General features: G+C 40.6%; 1 protein-coding gene across 1 annotated transcript in view; it reads right to left on the bottom strand.

Annotated features, from left to right (window-relative positions):
- Window positions 1–18,198, bottom strand: part of WIF1 (WNT inhibitory factor 1) — an 87,349-nt gene extending 69,151 nt beyond the window's left edge. The window contains exons 1-2 of the mRNA XM_030866381.3: window positions 17,045–18,198; window positions 16,407–16,546 (exon numbers count right to left, since the gene is read on the bottom strand). Coding sequence (XP_030722241.1) covers window positions 16,407–16,546; window positions 17,045–17,192 — 288 coding nt within the window. The 5' untranslated portion in view covers window positions 17,193–18,198. The remainder of the gene's footprint in view (window positions 1–16,406; window positions 16,547–17,044) is intronic.
- Between the last annotated feature and the right edge of the window lie 384 nt (window positions 18,199–18,582).

Here is an 18,582-nt window from a genome sequence, read left to right as displayed (position 1 = left end):
GCTGAGCCTGCGCGTCCAGAGCCTGTGCTCCGCAACGGGAGAGGCCACAGCAGTGAGAGGCCCGCATACCGCAAAAAAAAAAAAAAAAAATATATATATATATATATATATTACCATTAATATTAAATGATTGAAGATGTTCTACTTAAGACATAGAATCATAACATTTCAGAATTCAGAAGGCATTTAGAGGTCATCTAAACTGCTTTTCTTATAGATTTAAGAATTGGGTCAAGTGACCTTTCCGTGGGTTCTAGTGTTTCTCCATCTGGCCCTTACCAAATATCCAGCTTTATTGCCTCATCTCCCCCCATCCCTAGCCCCCAGTATTCTCCCTTCCACTCATCAGCCCTCAGTCTCGGGCACCACCAGCCTCTCCCAGAATGCACTTGCACAACTCTTTGGCCTCTGCCTGTGACAGCCCTCCTTCCTGTGCCTTGCTCCCGTCTCAGCTGATTAAACCACCTCATGCACATCCTTCAAGTCCCAGTTCGATTACTGTAGCTTCTCTGGTGAAGCCTTCCCCTACTTCTTCAGCCAAAATTAGCTGCTTCCTCCTCTGTGTTCCCAGAGCTTGCTGTGTGTTCATACCTCTATTTAACACTTATCAGAGCAAGGGCTCTGGATCTCACCTGCCTAGGTTTAAATCCCAGCTCTGTCCCTTGCTCCCTGTGTTTCCTTTGCTCCTCGGTGTCTCAGTTGCTTTATCTATCAAATGGGAACAATAGTATATTCATTCATTCAACAAATAGTTATTGCCTACCTATTGTGTATCAGATGTTCCAGGACCTGGAGTTATATGGTGAATAGGACACAAAGTCCTTGCTCTCATGAACTTACATTTATTGGGAGAGTCAAACAATTAAAGTCCAATATAATCAAGTATTATCATTATTTTAGGTGCCATGGAAAAATATGCAGCAGAGCAGAAGACTCAGAGTGCTGGGTGGTGGGTAGCTCTTGTTTTAGAGGAGGGAGTCAGGATAAGTTTCTTAGAGGGGGTGACATTTGATCAGACATGGGGGAGACGAAGGAACAAGCCACACAGAAATCTGGCAGGAGTGCACCTAGGCAGAGCAAACTTCATGTGCAAAGGCCCTGAGGCAGGAAGGGTAAGCTTGGGGGTAGGGGACGGAAAGGCTAACAGGGCTACTGCCAAGTTAGTGAAGCAGAAAGTGGAGGAAATGAGGCACTCCTTATTCTTAGCACCAAGACTTTCAGATTTTTATCTCTTAAATGTTTCCCCAATCCATTTTCCCTTCTCTTCATCCTTGATCTTGTATCTCATTATCCCTGATTTCTCTCCTTGCTGTCAACCCCCCTCAAAGCTCTCCTCCATTCTGCTGACAGGATGATCTAAAGACTGTAACTCTGACTCTGTTGTCCTCTGCTTTATACTTTTTCACAGACTGACTCAACACGGCCTATAGAGTAAGTCTCAGATGCCTTAACATGAAGGACAAAGTCGTCTAGACCTACCCCCTGCCTTCCTCTCCACTCCCTACCTTGCATATACACTCCAGCCACACCAAAGTACTAGTTCCCCAGATAACATATCTCTGGTCTCTCTGCCTTGTCTGATGTTGTCTCCTTTCCCTAAAAATCATCCCCTCCTCCCTGTTTGTGCTTGTCCAACTCTATAGTCAGACCCAGTGCCGGAGTTACTTCTCCTATGTACTCTCATTCCAACCTGGGAATGCCTCAGTACTTCTACAATACCACTTACCAGGAATTATTAAGATGATCTGTTTATATACAGCTGCCTCTCCAGTTAGCTTCTAATTTTCTCAAGGGCACGGACATGGTTCTTAATCATGTTTTGCACGCAGTGCATGATCCGAGTTCCGGCCAAAGAGCAGCTACGCAAGGACTGGGTTCACGTCCTTCTCTCATCACTGCCAGGTAAGAACTCACTCCCCAAATCTGTCCCGTTGTCCCAGGCCCACAACACACTGCTGCCCTGTGAGATTCTGTTCAGGTGAATGGGTTTCAAAAGATGCCTGATATTTTCCAAGATTCTTTAATCAGATTCATCCATAAAATCCAAAAAGAAGACAAAAGGTACAGCGCAGAGGCATAGACAGCCGTACCTCTACCTGAGGAAAACAGGGAAGAAGAGAGTGTGTCCTATGACTTTAGAGTTTTAACTATTAGGTTTTGAGAGAAAGTCATATACTTGAAGAAGCAGGCTTAGTTTGAGTTAACCCATTTCCAGTGTTCGACCTCTCATTATTTTAACTGAAAGATCACCTGCCAAGTGTAATTTCTATATCTTTATTACACTTTTCTTGATACTTAGAAAAGTTTTCTTGATAATCAGAAAGGTAGTATGGGAGTTGAGAATAGATGCTAAGTCGATTCTTCTTCAAATTAACATGACTTTCTTTACTCAAGCATCCTTTTACAGTAAGTTCAAAGTTCTAGAGTCCATTAGAAAAAATTTTTCCTATGCACTCACATAAGTGATTTTTTTATAGTTCTGTGCCCTAATCACATAAAAAAATGTAACCTGGAGCTGAGACTAATCATTGCAAACTCTTCCAAAAGTTTAGTAAGAAAGAAGAGCTAAATGGTGGTTGTAGAAAAGCCACTGTCATGGAATCTAAACTATGATACAAATGAACTTATCTATGAGACAGACTCACAGACATAGAGAACAGACTTGTGGTTGCCAAGGGGGAGGGGGGTTGGGGGAGGGATGTTTTGGGAGTTTGGGATTAGCAGATGCAAACTATTATATATAGAATGGATAAACAACAAGGTCCTACTGTATAGCACAGGGAACTACATTCAAGATCCTGTGATAAACCATAATGGAAAAGAACATGAAAAAGAATGTATATACATATATATGTATATATAACTGAACCACTTTGCTGTACAGCAGAAATTAACACAACATTGTAAGTCAACTATACTTGAATAAATTTTTAAAAAAGAAAAGAAAAGCCACTGTCTACCCAACAGAGAAACCAAAGATTTACTTAATACATCCCTGGGACAAAGCTGCAAAATGTTGAGTTCATTCTCTTCACAGCAGAGAAGACAGAAACCTACCTTCTTCTCCTCCCCCATTCTCCATTGTTTGACCTTGACATCCCCTTGACTGAATTTCCCTTACCTCGCAGATGAGACACAAGGTCCATCATGATCACCTAGAACATGCCTTCCCTTTAAGACCTCCATGCACTTGAACATCCTGAGCTCTTCTCTTGGAAGGCATTTTCCTCTCTCGCTGGTCTGATGAAAGCTTACTCATTCTGCAGGAATGAATTCGGACATCACATGCTCAGCTCCTGGCTCCTTTCCTCCTCCAGACAGGGAAAAGTATGGCCTTCTTTGTGTTCTCTGCCAGTTCTAGACTTTCTAACCTCATTTGCCTGAGTGTGATGGATATCTGTTTCCTAGACTATAAGCTACCTGAGGGCAGGGAGCATGTTTACTCCTCTTTGTATGCTCCTGTGACTGACTGAGTGTCTGTGTTTGTTGACTGACTGTGTACTGAAGGCAGAGAACATGTTCTCCTGCATGGGAGAACAACTCCCCATCCACTAAGGTTCAGGGGAATGTAACCAAGCTCATCCCAGGTTGGCAAATGGAGAAAGCTGGCTAAAAAACTGCAGCAAAAGAAGCCCTGATCTGACAATACCTCTTCCAGAGATCCAGCTGAAGGATGAAAAGCATTTTCACTATACTCTCAATCCCCAAAGTTTTTTCCTCACGACACCCATCCTGTTCATTAGGGACATTTAAGTTAAATGAGTTTAATCCAAAATAAAATGCTTTATTGAACATCATTCCTTTCCACTTCACCACAATGATTTAAAAGATTTCTACTGGTGCAAGCATTTAAAAGTCAGAAACAAAGATAGAGGATAATGGCAAATGGTTTGTTTACGTGCCTTTACACCACTGTGTAAGGAAGACAAAGCACAGTTTACATTTATACCATGTAAATCGCTCTAGAACCAGATGTGGCTTACAAGGTACCTTGTAACTCATCTCCTCTAAGCTATAAAGCCTTTTTTTTTTCCTTGCAAAAGTCTGAGAAACTTACTGCTGTTTTCTATCAGCAGATACGACAGATGGCTGGCACATGCCTGCTTTGCTAAATGAAATGGGCCCTCTGCAGAATTACTCTTTGATTCCCTTGTGGCATGTCCACAACACCACAATGCAAAATACTACAGCATAGCAGAATCTAAACACTAAAGGTTTAAAGCTGTGGGTTTTTTTTTTTTTTGTAGAAAATGGATTTATTCGAGTGGAATAAAATGCATCAAATATATTAAAAAAAAAAGGGAGGTTTGTTAAAGCTGTGCTTTTGATATAAGTACCTTCTTTTAAAAAAATCATGCTCACAGTATGTAAACATATTCACATTCCCACTTTGAAACCATGGAACAGGGGTCAAAAAATGAGGCATTTCCTCCATTTCATGACATAAAACAACTGCAAAGGTATGATGGCAAACCCCAGGAGTACAAAGGTATGCAACTACTCGGCTGTAACTACGAACACAATCATAACTCCATTAGGAAAAAATGTGGACAGTACACATTAAGGGATTTAAATAATAATAATAAGTGTTACCATAACTTCAGAGTTGGGAGGAGGTGTTTCAGGGCATTTGGCAGTTCTTTTGAAGACGGAGAGGAAGTACTTGAATGAAAATTCACTCTCAATTGTTTTTCTTTGATTTTTGTCAAGGGGAGAAAGGAAGGAAAAAACCATTTCAATACAGGTCTCCTTAACTCAACCAGTCCAAGGGGAAATTTGAGACCTCAAACTGCAGCTAGTTTAAGGGGGCCAGTGTTACATCATATCAAACACAACGTTGCAAAAACAAGCTATCTGGAGCTTTAGGGGTATTTGAATGACGAAACTAGATTATCCAGTTGATCTTACACGTACATGCCAGTAGAGTGATTCTATTTTTTTTAAAAATTAGCAAAACTGTGAGTCAGAGTTCGGCAAAATGGCCTGTTTCTAACTTTTCTTTTCTCCAGTGGTACTTTCCTCATTTTAAAACTGAATTTGGATACAGATACACACATGTATACTGTGGACAATTGACTTTATCGGGTTAAACTGCAGAAACGTGCTCCTTTGTTCGATGTGTGATCACTGAAAATAGAAAATATTAGAAATACTGAAGATACAGTGTAGAAAGTGAAATATTTTCCAACATGTAAGGTTAATTTAAATGTGTTCATAAACTTTACTAGCTACCTATCAATTAAAGACAACTTCTTGAATTATTGAAAAGTGCCAGAAATAACAAGAACAACCATTGTAAAGCAATTATACTCCAATACAGATGTTAAAAAAAAAAAGAAATAACAACAATAATAATACAAAATCAAGTATAAGGAAAGCCTGAGAACTTTGCCTGGATAGTTGTGTCTTTGTGAATGATTCCAGTCAGTAGCACCCAAATTCAGCTTTTTTAAAAATGTGAAGTGTAGTGTATTTACAATATTGTGGGGAGACCTTCAACATGGTGGAGGAGTAGGATGTGGAGATCACCTTCCTCCCCACAGATACATCAGAAATACATCTGCACGTGGAACAACTCCTACAGAACACCTACTGAATGCTGGCAGAAGACCTCAGACTTCCCCAAAGGCAAGAAACTCCCCACGTACCTGGGTAGGGCAAAAGAAAAAAGGAAAAACAGAGACAAAGAATAGGGACGGGACCTGCACCAGTGGGAGGGAGCCGTGGAGGAAAGGTTTCCACACACTAGGAGGCCCCTTCTCGGGTGGAGACTGCGGGGGGGGGTGGAGGGGGGAAGCTTCAGAGTCACGGAGGAGAGCGCAGCAACAGGGGTGCGTAGGGCAAAGCGGAGAGATTCCCGCACAGAGGATCGGTGCCGACAGGCACTCAGCAGCCCGAGAGGCTTGTCTGCTCACCCGCCACGATGGGCGGGGGCTGGGAGCTGAGGCTCCGGCTTTGGTCGGAGCGCAGGGAGAGGACTGGGGTTGGCGGCATGCACACAGCCTTAAGGGGCTAGTGCGCCACGGCTAGCCGGGAGGGAGTCTGGGAAAAAGTCTGGAGCTGCCGAAGAGGCAAGAGACCATTGTTTCAGAGACCACTGTGCGAGGAGAGGGGATTCAGAGCACCACCTAAAGGAGCTCCAGAGACGGGCACGAGCCGCAGGTATCAGCACGGACCCCAGATACGGGCATGAGACGCTAAGGGAGCCTGTGCAGCCCGCTACTGCCAGGGCCCCGGGATCCAGGGACAACTTCCCCGGGAGAACACACGGCTTGCCTCAGGCTGGTGCAACGTCATGCCGGCCTCTGGGGCTGCAGGCTCGCCCCGCGTCCGTACCCCTCCCTCCCCCCGGCCTGAGTGAGCCAGAGCCCCTGAATCAGCTGCTCCTTTAACCCCTTCCTGTCTGAGCGAAGAACAGACGCCCTCAGGCGACCTACACGCAGAGGCGGGGCCAAATCCAAAGCTGAACCTCAGGAACTGTGCGAACAAAGAAGAGAAAGGGAAATCTCTCCCAGCAGCCTCAGGAGCAGCGGATTAAAGCTCCACAATCAATTTGATGTACCCTGCATCTGTGGAATACCTGAACAGACAACGAATCAGCCCAAAATTGAGGCAGTAGACTTTGGGAGCAACAGTAGCCTTGGGGTTTGCTTTCTGCATCTAATTTGTTTCTGGTGTTATGTTTATCTTAGTTTAGTATTTAGACTTTATTATCATTGGTAGATTAGTTTATTGATTTGGTTGCTCTCTTTTTTTTTTTAATATAGATATATATATTATTATTTTCCTTTTCTCTTTCTGTGAGTGTCTATGTGTATGTTTCTTTGTGTGATTGTGTCTGTATAGGCTTTGATTTTACCATTTGGCCTAGGGTTCTGTCTGTCGTTTTTTTTTTTTTCTTTTAGTATAATTTTTAGCACTTGTTATCATTGGTGGATTTTTTGTTGGTTTGACTGCTCTCTTCTTTCTTTTTTTATTACTTTTTAATTTTTTTTAATTTTAATAACTTTATTTATTTTCTTTTTTTCTCCCTTTTCTTCTGAGCTGTGTGGCTGACTGGGTCTTGGTGCTCTGGCCGGGTGTCAGGCCTGTGCCTCTGCGGTGGGAGAGCCGAGTTCAGGACACTGGTCCACAAGAGACCTACCAGCTCCACGTAATATCAAATGGCGAAAATCTCCCAGAGATCTCCATCTCAACACCAAGACCCAGCTCCACTCAACGACCAGCAAGCTAAAGTGCTGGACAATCTATGCCAAGCAATTAGCAAGACAGGAACACAACCCCACCCATTAGCAGAGAGGCTGCCTAAAATCATAATAAGGTCACAGACACCCCAAAACACACCACCAGATGTGGTCCTGCTCACCAGAATGACAAGATCCAGCCCCATCCACCAGAACACAGGCACCAGTCCCCTCCACCAGGAAGCCTACACAACCCACTGAACCAACGTAAGCCACTGGGGGAAGACACCAAATAAAACGGAAACTATGAACCTGCAGCCGGCAAAAAGGAGACCCCAAACACAGTACGGTAAGCAAAATGAGAAGACAGAGAAACACAAAGCAGATGAAGGAGCAAGGCAAAAACCCACCACACCTAACAAATGAAGAGGAAATAGGCAGTCTACCTGAAAAAGAATTCAGAGTAATGATAGATGATCCAAAATCTTGGAAATAGAATGGAGAAAATACAAGAAACATGTAACAAGGACCTAGAAGAACTAAAGAGCAAACAATGATGAACAACACAATAAATGAAATTTAAAATTCTCTAGAAGGAATCAATAGCAGAATAACTAAGGCAGAAGAACGGATAAGTGACCTGGAAGATAAAATAGTGGAAATAACTACTGCAGAGCAGAATAAAGAAAAAAGAATGAAGAGAATTGAGGACAGTCTCAGAGACTTCTGGGACAACATTAAATGCACCAACATTCAAATTATAGGGGTCCCAGAAGAAGAGAAAAAGAAAGGGACTGAGGAAATATTTGAAGAGCTTATAGTTGAAATCTTTCCTAATATGGGAAAGGAAATAGTTAATCAAGTCCAGGAAGCACAGAGAGTCCCATACAGGATAAATCCAAGGAGAACCTGGCCAAGACACATATTAATCAAACTATCAAAAATTAAACACAAAGAAAAAATATTAAAAGCAGCAAGGGATAAACAACAAATAACATGCAAGGGAATCCCCCATAAGGTTACCAGCTGATCTTTCGGCAGAAACTCTGCAAGCCAGAAGGGAGTGGCAGAACATATTTAAAGTGATGACAGGGAAAAACCTACAACCAAGATTACTCTACCCAGCAAGAGTCTCATTCAGATTTGACGGAGAAATTAAAACCTTTACAGACAAGCAAAAGCTAAGAGAATTCAGCACTACCAAACCAGCTTTACAAAAATGCTAAAGGAACTTCTCGAGGCAGGAAACACAAAAGAAGGAAAAGACCTACAATAACAAACCCAAAACAATTAAGAAAATGGTAATAGGAATGTATATATCGATAATTACCTTAAATGTAAATGGATTAAATGCTCCAACCAAAAGACACAGACTGGCTGAATGGATACAAAAACAAGGCCTGTATACATCATGTCCGCAAGAGACCCACGTCAGACCTAGGGACACATACAGGCTGAAAGTGAGAGGATGGAAAAAGATACTCCATGCAAATGGAAATCAAAAGAAAGCTGGAATAGCAATTCTCATATCAGACAAAATAGACTTTAAAATAAAGGCTATTACAAGAGACAAAGAAGGACACTACATAATGATCAAGGGATCAATCCAAGAAGATATAACAACTGTAAATATTTATGACCCAACATAGGAGCACCTCAATACATAAGGCAAATGCTAACAGCCATAAAATGGGTAATTGACAGTAACACAATCATAGTAGGGGATTTTAACACCCCACTTTCACCAATGGACAGATCATCCAAAATGAAAATAAATAAGGAAACACAAGCTTTAAATGATACATTAAACAAGATGGACTTAATTGATATTTATAGGACATTCCATCCAAAAACAATATAATACACTTTCTTCTCAAGCACTCATGCAGCATTCTCCAAGATAGATCATATCTTGGGTCACAAATCAAGCCTTGGTATATTTAAGAAAATTGAAATCGTATCAAGTATCTTTTCCTACCACAACGCCCTGAGACTACACATCAATTCCTGGAAAAAATCTGTAAAAAATTCAAACACATGGAGGCTAAACAATATACTACTAAATAACCAAGAGATCACTGAGGAAATCAAAAAATACCTACAAACAAATGACAATGAAAACACGATGACCCAAAACCTATGGGAAGCAGCAAAAGCAGTTGTAAGAGGGAAGTTTATAGCAATACAATCCTACCTCAAGAAACAAGAAACATCTCAAATAAACAACCTAACGTTACACCTAAAGCAATCAGAGAAAGAAGAACAAAAAATACCCCCAAAGTTAGCAGTAGGAAAGAAATCATAAAGATCAGATCAGAAATAAATGTAAAAGAAATGAAGCAAATGATAGCAAAGATCAATAACATTAAAAGCTGGTTCTTTGAGAAGATAAACAAAATTGATAAACCATTAGCCAGACTCACCAAGAAAAAAAGGGAGAAGACTCAAATCAATAGAATTAGAAATGAAAAAGGAGAAGTAACAACTGACACTGCAGAAATACAAAGGATCATGGGAGATTACTACAAGCAACTATATGCCAATAAAATGGACAACCTGGAAGAAATGGAAAAATTCTTTGAAAAGCACAACCTTCTGAGACTGAACCAGGAAGAAATAGAAAATATAAACAGACCAATCATAAGCACTGAAATTGAGAATGTGATTAAAAATCTTCCAACAAACAAAAGCCCAGGACCAGATGGCTTCACAGGCGAATTCTATCAAACACTTGGAGAAGAGGTAACACCTATCCTTCTCAAACTCTTCCAAAATATAGCAGAGAGAGGAACACTCCCAAACTCAATCTATGAGGCCACCATCACCCTGATACAAAAACCAGACAAAGATGTCACAAAGAAAGAACACCACAGGGCAATATCACTGATGAACAGAGATGCAAAAATCCTCAACAAAATACTCACAAACAGAATCCAACAGCACATTACAAGGATCATAAACCATGATCAAGTGGGCTTTATCCCAGGAATGCAAGGATTCTTCAATATACGCAAATCAATCAACGTGATACACCATATTAACAAACATGGATAAAAACAATATGATCACCTCAATAGATGCAGAAACAGCTTTCAACAAAATTTAATACCCATTTATGATAAAAATCCTCCAGAACGTAGGTAAAGAGGGAACTTACCTCAACATAATAAAGGCCATGTATGACAATCCCACAGCCAACATTGTTCTTAATGATGAAAAAAAATGAAACCATTTCTACTAAGATCAGGAACAAGACAAGGTGCCCATTCTCACCACTACTATTCAACAAAGTTTTGGAAGTTTTAGTCACAGCAATCAGAGAAAAAAAGAAATAAAAGGAATCCAAATCAGAAAAGAAGAAGCAAAGCTGTCACTGTTTGCAGATGACAGGTACTATACATAGAGAATCCTAAAGATTCTACCGGAAAACTACTAGATCTAATCAATGAATTTGGTAAAGTAGCAGGATACTAAATTAATGCACAGAAATCTCTTGCATTCCTACACACTAATGATGAAAAATCTGAAAGAGAAATTAAGGAAACATTCCCATTTACCATTGCAACAAAAAGAATAAAATATCTAGGAATAAACCTACCTAAGGAGACAAAAGACCTGTATGCAGAAAACTATAAGACACTGATGAGAGAAATTAAAGATGATACAAACAGATGAAGAGATATACCATGTTCTTGCATTGGAAGAATCAACATTGTGAAAATGACTATACTACCCAAAGCAATCTACAAATTCAATGCAATCCCTATCAAACTAGCAATGGCATTTTTCACAGAACTAGAACAAAAAATTGCACAATTTGTATGCAAACACAAAAGATCCTGAATAGCCAAAGCAAACTTGACAAGAAAAACAGAGCTGGAGGAATCAGGCTCCCAGACTTCACAGTATACTACAAAGTTACAGTAATCAAGACAGTATGGTACAGGCACAGAAACAGAAATACAGGTCAATGGAACAGGATAGAAAGGCCAGAGATAAACCCATGCACATATGATCACCTTATCTTTGATAAAGGAGGCAAGAATATACAATGGAGAAAAGAGAGCCTCTTCAATAAGTGGTGCTGGGAAAACTGGACAGCTACATGTAAAAGAATGAAATTAGATCACTCCCTAACACCATACACAAAAATAAACTCAAAATGCATTAAAGACCTAAATATAAGGCCAGACACTTTAAAACTCTTAGAGGAAAACATAGGCAGAACATTCTGACATAAACCACAGCAAGATCCTTTTTGACCCACCTTCTAGAGAAATGGAAATAAAAACAAAAATAAACAAATGGGACCTAATGTAACTTAAAAGCTTTTGCACAGCAAACGAAACCATAAATGAGACGAAAAAACAACCTTCAGAATGGGAGAAAATATTTGCAAATGAAGCAACTGACAAAGGATTAATCTCCAAAATTTATAAGCAGCTCATGCAGCTCAATATCAAAAAAACCAACAACCCAATCAAAAAATGTGCTGAAGACCTAAATAGACATTTCTGCAAAGAAGATATACAGATGGCCAACAAACACATGAAAGGACGCTCAACATCACTAATCATTAGAGAAATGCAAATCAAAACTACAATGAGGGATCACCTCACACCGGTCAGAATGGCCATCATCAAAAAATCTACAAACAATAAATGCTGGATTGGGTGTGGAGAAAAGGGAACCCTCTTGCACTGTTGGTTGGAATGTCAATTGATACAGCCACTATGGAGAACAGTATGGAGATTCCTTAAAAACTAAAAATAGAACTACCATATGACCCAGCAATCCCACTACTGGGCCTTTACCCTGAGAAAACCATAATTCAAAAAGAGTCATGTACCACAATGTTCATTGCAGCTCTGTTTACAATAGCCAGGACATAGAAACAACCTAACTGTCCATCGACAGACGAATGGATAAAGATGTGGCACATATATACAATGAATATTACTCAGCTATAAAAAGAAACGAAACTGAGTTATTTGTAATGAGGTGAGGTGGATGGACCTAAGGTCTGTCATACATAGTGAAGTAAGTCTGAAAGAGAAAAACAAATGTCATATGCTAACACATATATATGGAATCTTAAAAAGAAAATGGTTCTGAGGAAACTGGAGCAGGACAGGAATAAAGACGCAGACATAGAGAATGGACTTGAGGACATGGGGAGGGGGAAGGGAAAGCTGGGATGAAGTGAGAGTCGCATGGACATATATACACTACCAAATGTAAAGCAGATAGCTAGTGGGAAGCAGCCACAAGCACAGGGAGATCAGCTCAGTGCTTTGTGACCACCTAGAGGGGTGGGATACGGAGGGTGGGAGGATGCAAGAGAGGCGATATGGGGATGTATGTATATGTATAGCTGATTCACTTTGTTATAAAGCAGAAACTAACACACCATTGTAAAGCAATTATACTCCAATAAAGCTGTTTAAAAAAATAAAATACTGTAGTGCACACTTAAAAAAAACAATATAGTGTTAGTTTTAGGTGTACAGCAAAGTGGTTCAGATATATAGATTCTTTTTCAGATTCTTTTCCATTATAGGTTACTACAAGATATTGAATATAGTTCCCTGTGCTATACAGTAGGTCCTTGTTGTTTGTCTCAAATTTAGGGGAAAATTAGAATAAGGAATGCCTCATTGAAAAATATCAACTATTGTTAAGTTATGTACAGTAATAAAGAGTATTTTCACTTTAATTACCAAAAATCCTTTAAGCCTCAGCCTCTGTAGTAGAAATTCTTCTCTAATCTAAAGGGCTTGAGATATGCCACACCTAGAGAAGCCCGAACGCCACAACAAAGAAGAATCCACACGCCACATCGAAGACCCAGTGCAGCCAAAAAAAAAGCCTTGAGAAGGAGCATGTCAGAAAATGAATATTTTAAATTGCAGATAAAGTAGAGACAGGGTTTTCCATGGAAAATGAGGATTACAGGGAGAGGAAGAGGCCAAGGAATCGGATTTCAGGCAGGAAAGCTTTGCAAAGCAGATTTTTGAAGATTTCATAAGAAACTGGTAGGTAAGAATAAGGTAAACATTAGCAAATTTGGGCTACATAGGTTACAATCAGCCATGAAATCAAATTCTTTTACCATTTTGTGAGTGATATGTAGTGGATAAATGATACTGGATAATAAATGAAATAAACTATTTACAATACAGAACATCGTACAATTTTAAACTCTAAAGTACAACTTTTTACATGTGTTTAATGTAAAATAATTTTTAAAATTACAAACCAATACACATTCACTGTGGAAAAAACCAAAACATAATACATGTAGATATAACTAATGTGAACACCTTGGAGGATTAGACTTTTATCAGACATGTTTTCCTATGTCTCCCCACATATTTTGTAATGGAACCAAACAGAATATACTGTTATAGATGACTGACTTAATTTGTCATGAACATCCTTCCATAGCATTGAGTGGATGTCTAGAATATTCTTATTAATGCTTCTTGCCACTATCACAGACCTCTAGGTTCTGCCGTTTTTCACTTTTATAAATAGCATGACCAGGAACAGGCTTGCACCAAAAACTTTATTCATATCCATGATTATTTCCTTAGGAGGAATCTCTGGAAGTAAAATTTCCTAGTCGAAGGATCTATGTCAAGCCTTTTGCCATCAAAGTCAAATTGCCCTGCAGAAAGGCTAACATACGCATCAGCTACAAATAAGTATGCATAATTCTCCACATACTAAAAACACTTTTAAAAAACTTGACCAATGTGATGTGAGGAAATAATTCTCACTGTACTTTTTATTTGCATTTGTTTGAAGTAGAACATGAAAGTTATTTTAAATGGCTCCAAGAACCCCTTGGGTTACTGGACAATACTTTATTGGAAATAGATAACACCTACTGCCTCTGCTAGATCTTAATCCTAAAGTTATTTTAACTTTTCCCACATGTTTCCAAAACACTTAAATATTAAGTTTAAAATTTCATTAATCAGCTATGTATTTTGCTTGTGTTGAAATCCCTAAATGTTTGATATTCTTTTGAATGAAATAACTAGATAATGGAATGAACTTTTAATTTTCCATGTAGATATTTTGACGTGGTTTGGCTTTAGCCAAAGATGCCTTTCAAAATACCTAATTGACATTGAAGTCATTTTTCCCATATTCAAAATTTCCATGCATTTCAAAAATTATGGTGCTGGAATCACAGAACTTTATTGGCATTAGTCAAATTTAAATAATATTTTAAAACATCTTGCTGTTTGGCATTGTGTAGATCCTTTCCCCCTTCCCAGTACGCCACACTGCTCCAAAAAAAACATACCAGATTTCACACAGTTACCTGTGGTAACCTATCTGGAGCAGACTGGACATAGAGAGTAAGATAACTGAGGTGCTAATATTGGCCTGCATAATCCACATGGGTAATCAACACCTAAACAAGAGAGGGAAAGATTCTAGAAGCTTCATCTCCATGCCAGTTCTACCATCTTCTCTAATCCCCTACAAGAAATAGTCCTGAGATTGTTTGATATGCAATCCATTTTGTACTCAACAATATGCCAACGTTTGCAAAGGGGAGAGAGCATGGAACTTAAGTCTTTGCTTCAAATTTCATTCTTCAGAAGACAAACTCAGAGGAAAAATAAATAAATTGATCAATCAATCAATCAGTCGGAGCTACTGACATTTTCTACTTCAAGTGCAGTTACTGAACCCTTTCAGCTAAGGAGGGGTGCAAGTCAAACTACCTTCTAATGGTTCTTACAAATCCATTTTCTTTAGAAGTAAAGAAAATGTTCTTTTTAAAAATATTGATCCCAGCTGACAAGTGGTCAAACACAATAGATTCAGGTGAAAAAGAAAAGGCGATAATAAAAGGTCATTCACTGATTTATTACTGATTTCATAATATTTCAAAATTAGTTGTCCATAAAGTATCTATGAAGAGGAAACTGTAGAAAAAAAAAAAAAAGAGGAATGCTCTCCCTATAGAGCAACAGGAGCCTCAGTGAACTTATCTGCAGAATGGGGGTATTAGAATAGATGACCTTCCTGTTAGGAACTTTGGTGGATCCAGAACATCTATTCCTTTATGACAATGGAAGTGTTGAAGGGTCTAGATTTGATCTGTTTTAGAAAGGAAAAATGAGAGAACAGACGTGAAGGAAAAAAGGCAGCTAAAATGGTCACGCCCATACTACAACAGGTAATTAGAGGGAACACTAGTGGTGTCTCAATTCAAAATAGCTACTTTTTATAAAGTGTTTTCTGGATCACATTCTTTATGAAGATATCCATTTAAACAGTTTTAGAATAAAAAGACCTGAAAATGTGACTTTAACTACAATGATTTTCCTAAGTAGATACACTTTACCAACTAACGAGCAAAAGAATTTACTTACCATTTGTCCTCTAGAGTAAATTCTCCAACTGCACAAAAGAAACTAAACTCACATAATGTTTATTCTCCCTTTCCTTCCCAAATTAGGTCATTTATGTAATACTGAACCTCTACAAAAGGTAACATACAAAAGATGCTAATGTGCTAAGAAATAAAAGGAACACTTCATAAAAATATAGTGGTTTTCTTTTTCCATATGAAAGTATTTAAAAAACAGTAGCTTGCAATATGTTACAAACATTGTTATATGACACTTTTCGAGTCTGTGAATTCTTGCCAGAAATATATAGTGTTCACATCATTCCAGTGAATAACTCAACATACCAATTTTTTTCAAAGGCACAGTGTCAAAAATACTTATCGACTTTAAAATTTGTTTTTTCTGTAGTATATACCAACCACCTGTGACATTGTTCTAAACAATGACATTGTTGTAAACAATGTCACAGGTGGTTGGTATATACTACAGAAAAAAGTCTTAAATATTATGCTAAATTTCAATGTTAGTGAACACAGAAAAAAAAGTAATGTTGGTATTTGAGGTCATTATATTTCCAGCAGCCTGAAGACATTGAGTCTTATCAAAATAGTGATCTTAGGCACTTTGCCTACCCCTTTCTTTTGGGAATCTTTAATTTATGTGACATGTTTAAATAAATGGGAGTTAACTCTTCATATGCTTTGGAAATTACATAAAAATCACTCTCAAAATTGTAAAAAAATGTAGCCGACTACACACTATATAGTATTATTTCTACCTGCCATCAGGTGCTGTAAATATTAAAGGGTAATTTTCTTCAACCTTTCTGGTTAACATAACTCACCTGCCCTTCAGCTTGCCAGGTGAAATTCATGGAATGGATATTGACAGGAATGGCTGGCATTCTCTGTTGTGCTCTTCTGAAATCATGTGTAAAAGGGGCCATTTTCCCCTCTGAAACAATCAAGATATCTTCTTCAAATCCTGGTTTTAAAAAAACAAATAAAACTATCAAACTAGCTGGACTTAAAAGCATCCAAATGAGAACTTGCACGCAAAAAGAACACCAAAGAATTAGTAATGGGTCATTTCTTTTCACAAGGCACCTGCCTTCGTACCAACTGATATTCCTGTGGGTGATAAGAATGATGCCAAAGACGCATGCTTTCGGGGAAAAGGAGTGGACGTGGAGTTAACTGGTGCTAGCAAATGCTGGGTCCACCTAAAAACGCAGGATTGTAGAAACTAGCAACAGCATGATCAGAACACTAGATCAGCTTAGGTTTCTTGAGAGAGAAGTTTATACGCTTTTAGATGGAAAATAGCTAATTAAAAGGGGGAGACCAATCTTCCTTGGAAATTAAGCTTTGAAAACATACTAAATGTATGCATCTCTCCTCCTTTAATGGAAAAGCTGGACAGAGAGTGAAGACCCAGGCAGGGGAAGAAGCAGAAGCTCCCGCGTTAGGCGCGAAACCTTACCTATGAGCACTCTCGCCTGGTGAGCATCGATCCACAGGTACAGGCTTTCCTCCGGCGGCTGCCCGACCTCCGCCCGCAGCACCAGCAGGCACGGGAGGATGCTCCAGAATCGGAGCGCGGCGGCAGGGAAGGCGCCTCTCCGGGCCATACTACTCCGGACCTCCTGGCTGGTGGCTCTCGCAGCTTAAACTCCTGCCGCACCTACCCAACCTGCAGCCGTTAAGCTGTCTCTCAACCCGAGCTGTTCCCGCGTAGTCAGCTGGGCGTGTAGCCTCTCGGCTCTGATGCGAGTGAGCCCGGGTGAGCGCGAGGAGGAAGAGAAGGGAGTGGAAGAACCGGCGAGAGCGGGGCAAGACCGGGGGGGGGGGCCGGGGGCGCAGGAAGAACAGGGGAGAGCAGAGACGCAAGACTGGCAAAGCAGGAGATGCCAGCCCGCCGAGCGAGGCCAACAGTCAGAGGGTTAAATACAGCGGGAGAGGAAGAGCGGGAAGGGCCGGCGCAAGTGCGGTGCGAAAGAGGAGGCACTCGGCCCAGTCGGCCGCCACTGGGCGGCGCTGGGGAGACGCACGGGGGTGGGGCGGCACGGGACCCCGGAGGCCGCGTCCACGCCGCTGTGCGCCGCGTGGGAGCACGCACGAAAGGCGCACGTGGTGGAGGGAGATGCGGAGAAGGGCGCTCAAAGGCGCCTCTGGGATGTCCCTCGCTTCTGCCTCTGGCCAGACGAGGCATGAATGGAGGGAAGTGGGGTGAACTGACTTCACAGGGCTTAACTGAGCGCAGGTGATGATGATGATAACTCCCATTTGTACTCCGGGGCTAAATGAAGGCGCATATTCCTCCACTTCTCCCTTTCCGCTACTGTCATTCCTCCTTCTGCAAACCCTATCCTCATCCATCCGCGCTAAGCTGACACGGCGCATTCCCATCCATTTAAAACCCAAGACTCGACCGTCCAGTGGTTCCCTGATGGCTGGCGCTCAGGTTGGCGGGGGCGTGGGGTTTCATTGCCACTTGCCTGACACCATGGAGGATGCTTTTTAACAGCTGTGGAGGCTCTTCTCCCTGATCACCGGAAGCACTTGGAAGAGTTCCCTGAGCTCTGGATGACAGGCTTACCTGACCTGCTGGGGTAGGGCTCCCAAAAGTTGTGAATATCTTCATAGTTGCCGGTATTTTAAGAAATTTGGAGGCGTGCCGCGCTGGTACTGAAATCGCAGGCGCTTTAGAGCAACACCAAGGATCTGGCCTTGCCTGTGGGAAGAGTAGGTGGCTGGCAGTGGGCTCCAGCCCAGCCACACCGACTCGACCCCAGCAGAGAGGATTTGTTTTGCCCCCTGCCTAATCCCTTGGATGAGCAATGAAAACGGAAGCAAAGGTTTAAAAAAATTTTTTTAACTTAGATTTCAGACTCAGAAAAGAGTTGTTTACTTCTGTATTTTTTGGCATCCGAATGCTGGACAAATGTCCCAAGGATTGAGCATCTGGGGCTGGGCGTGTTGTTTCACCCAGTCCCTTGCAGAAGTGGATACCTCAAGAGG

This window comes from Globicephala melas, chromosome 10, assembly GCF_963455315.2.
Source record: "Globicephala melas chromosome 10, mGloMel1.2, whole genome shotgun sequence".
Classification (NCBI taxonomy): Eukaryota; Metazoa; Chordata; class Mammalia; order Artiodactyla; family Delphinidae; genus Globicephala; species Globicephala melas.
Note: the sequence above shows the minus strand (reverse complement) of the source record. Positions and strands in the feature narration are given on the sequence as shown.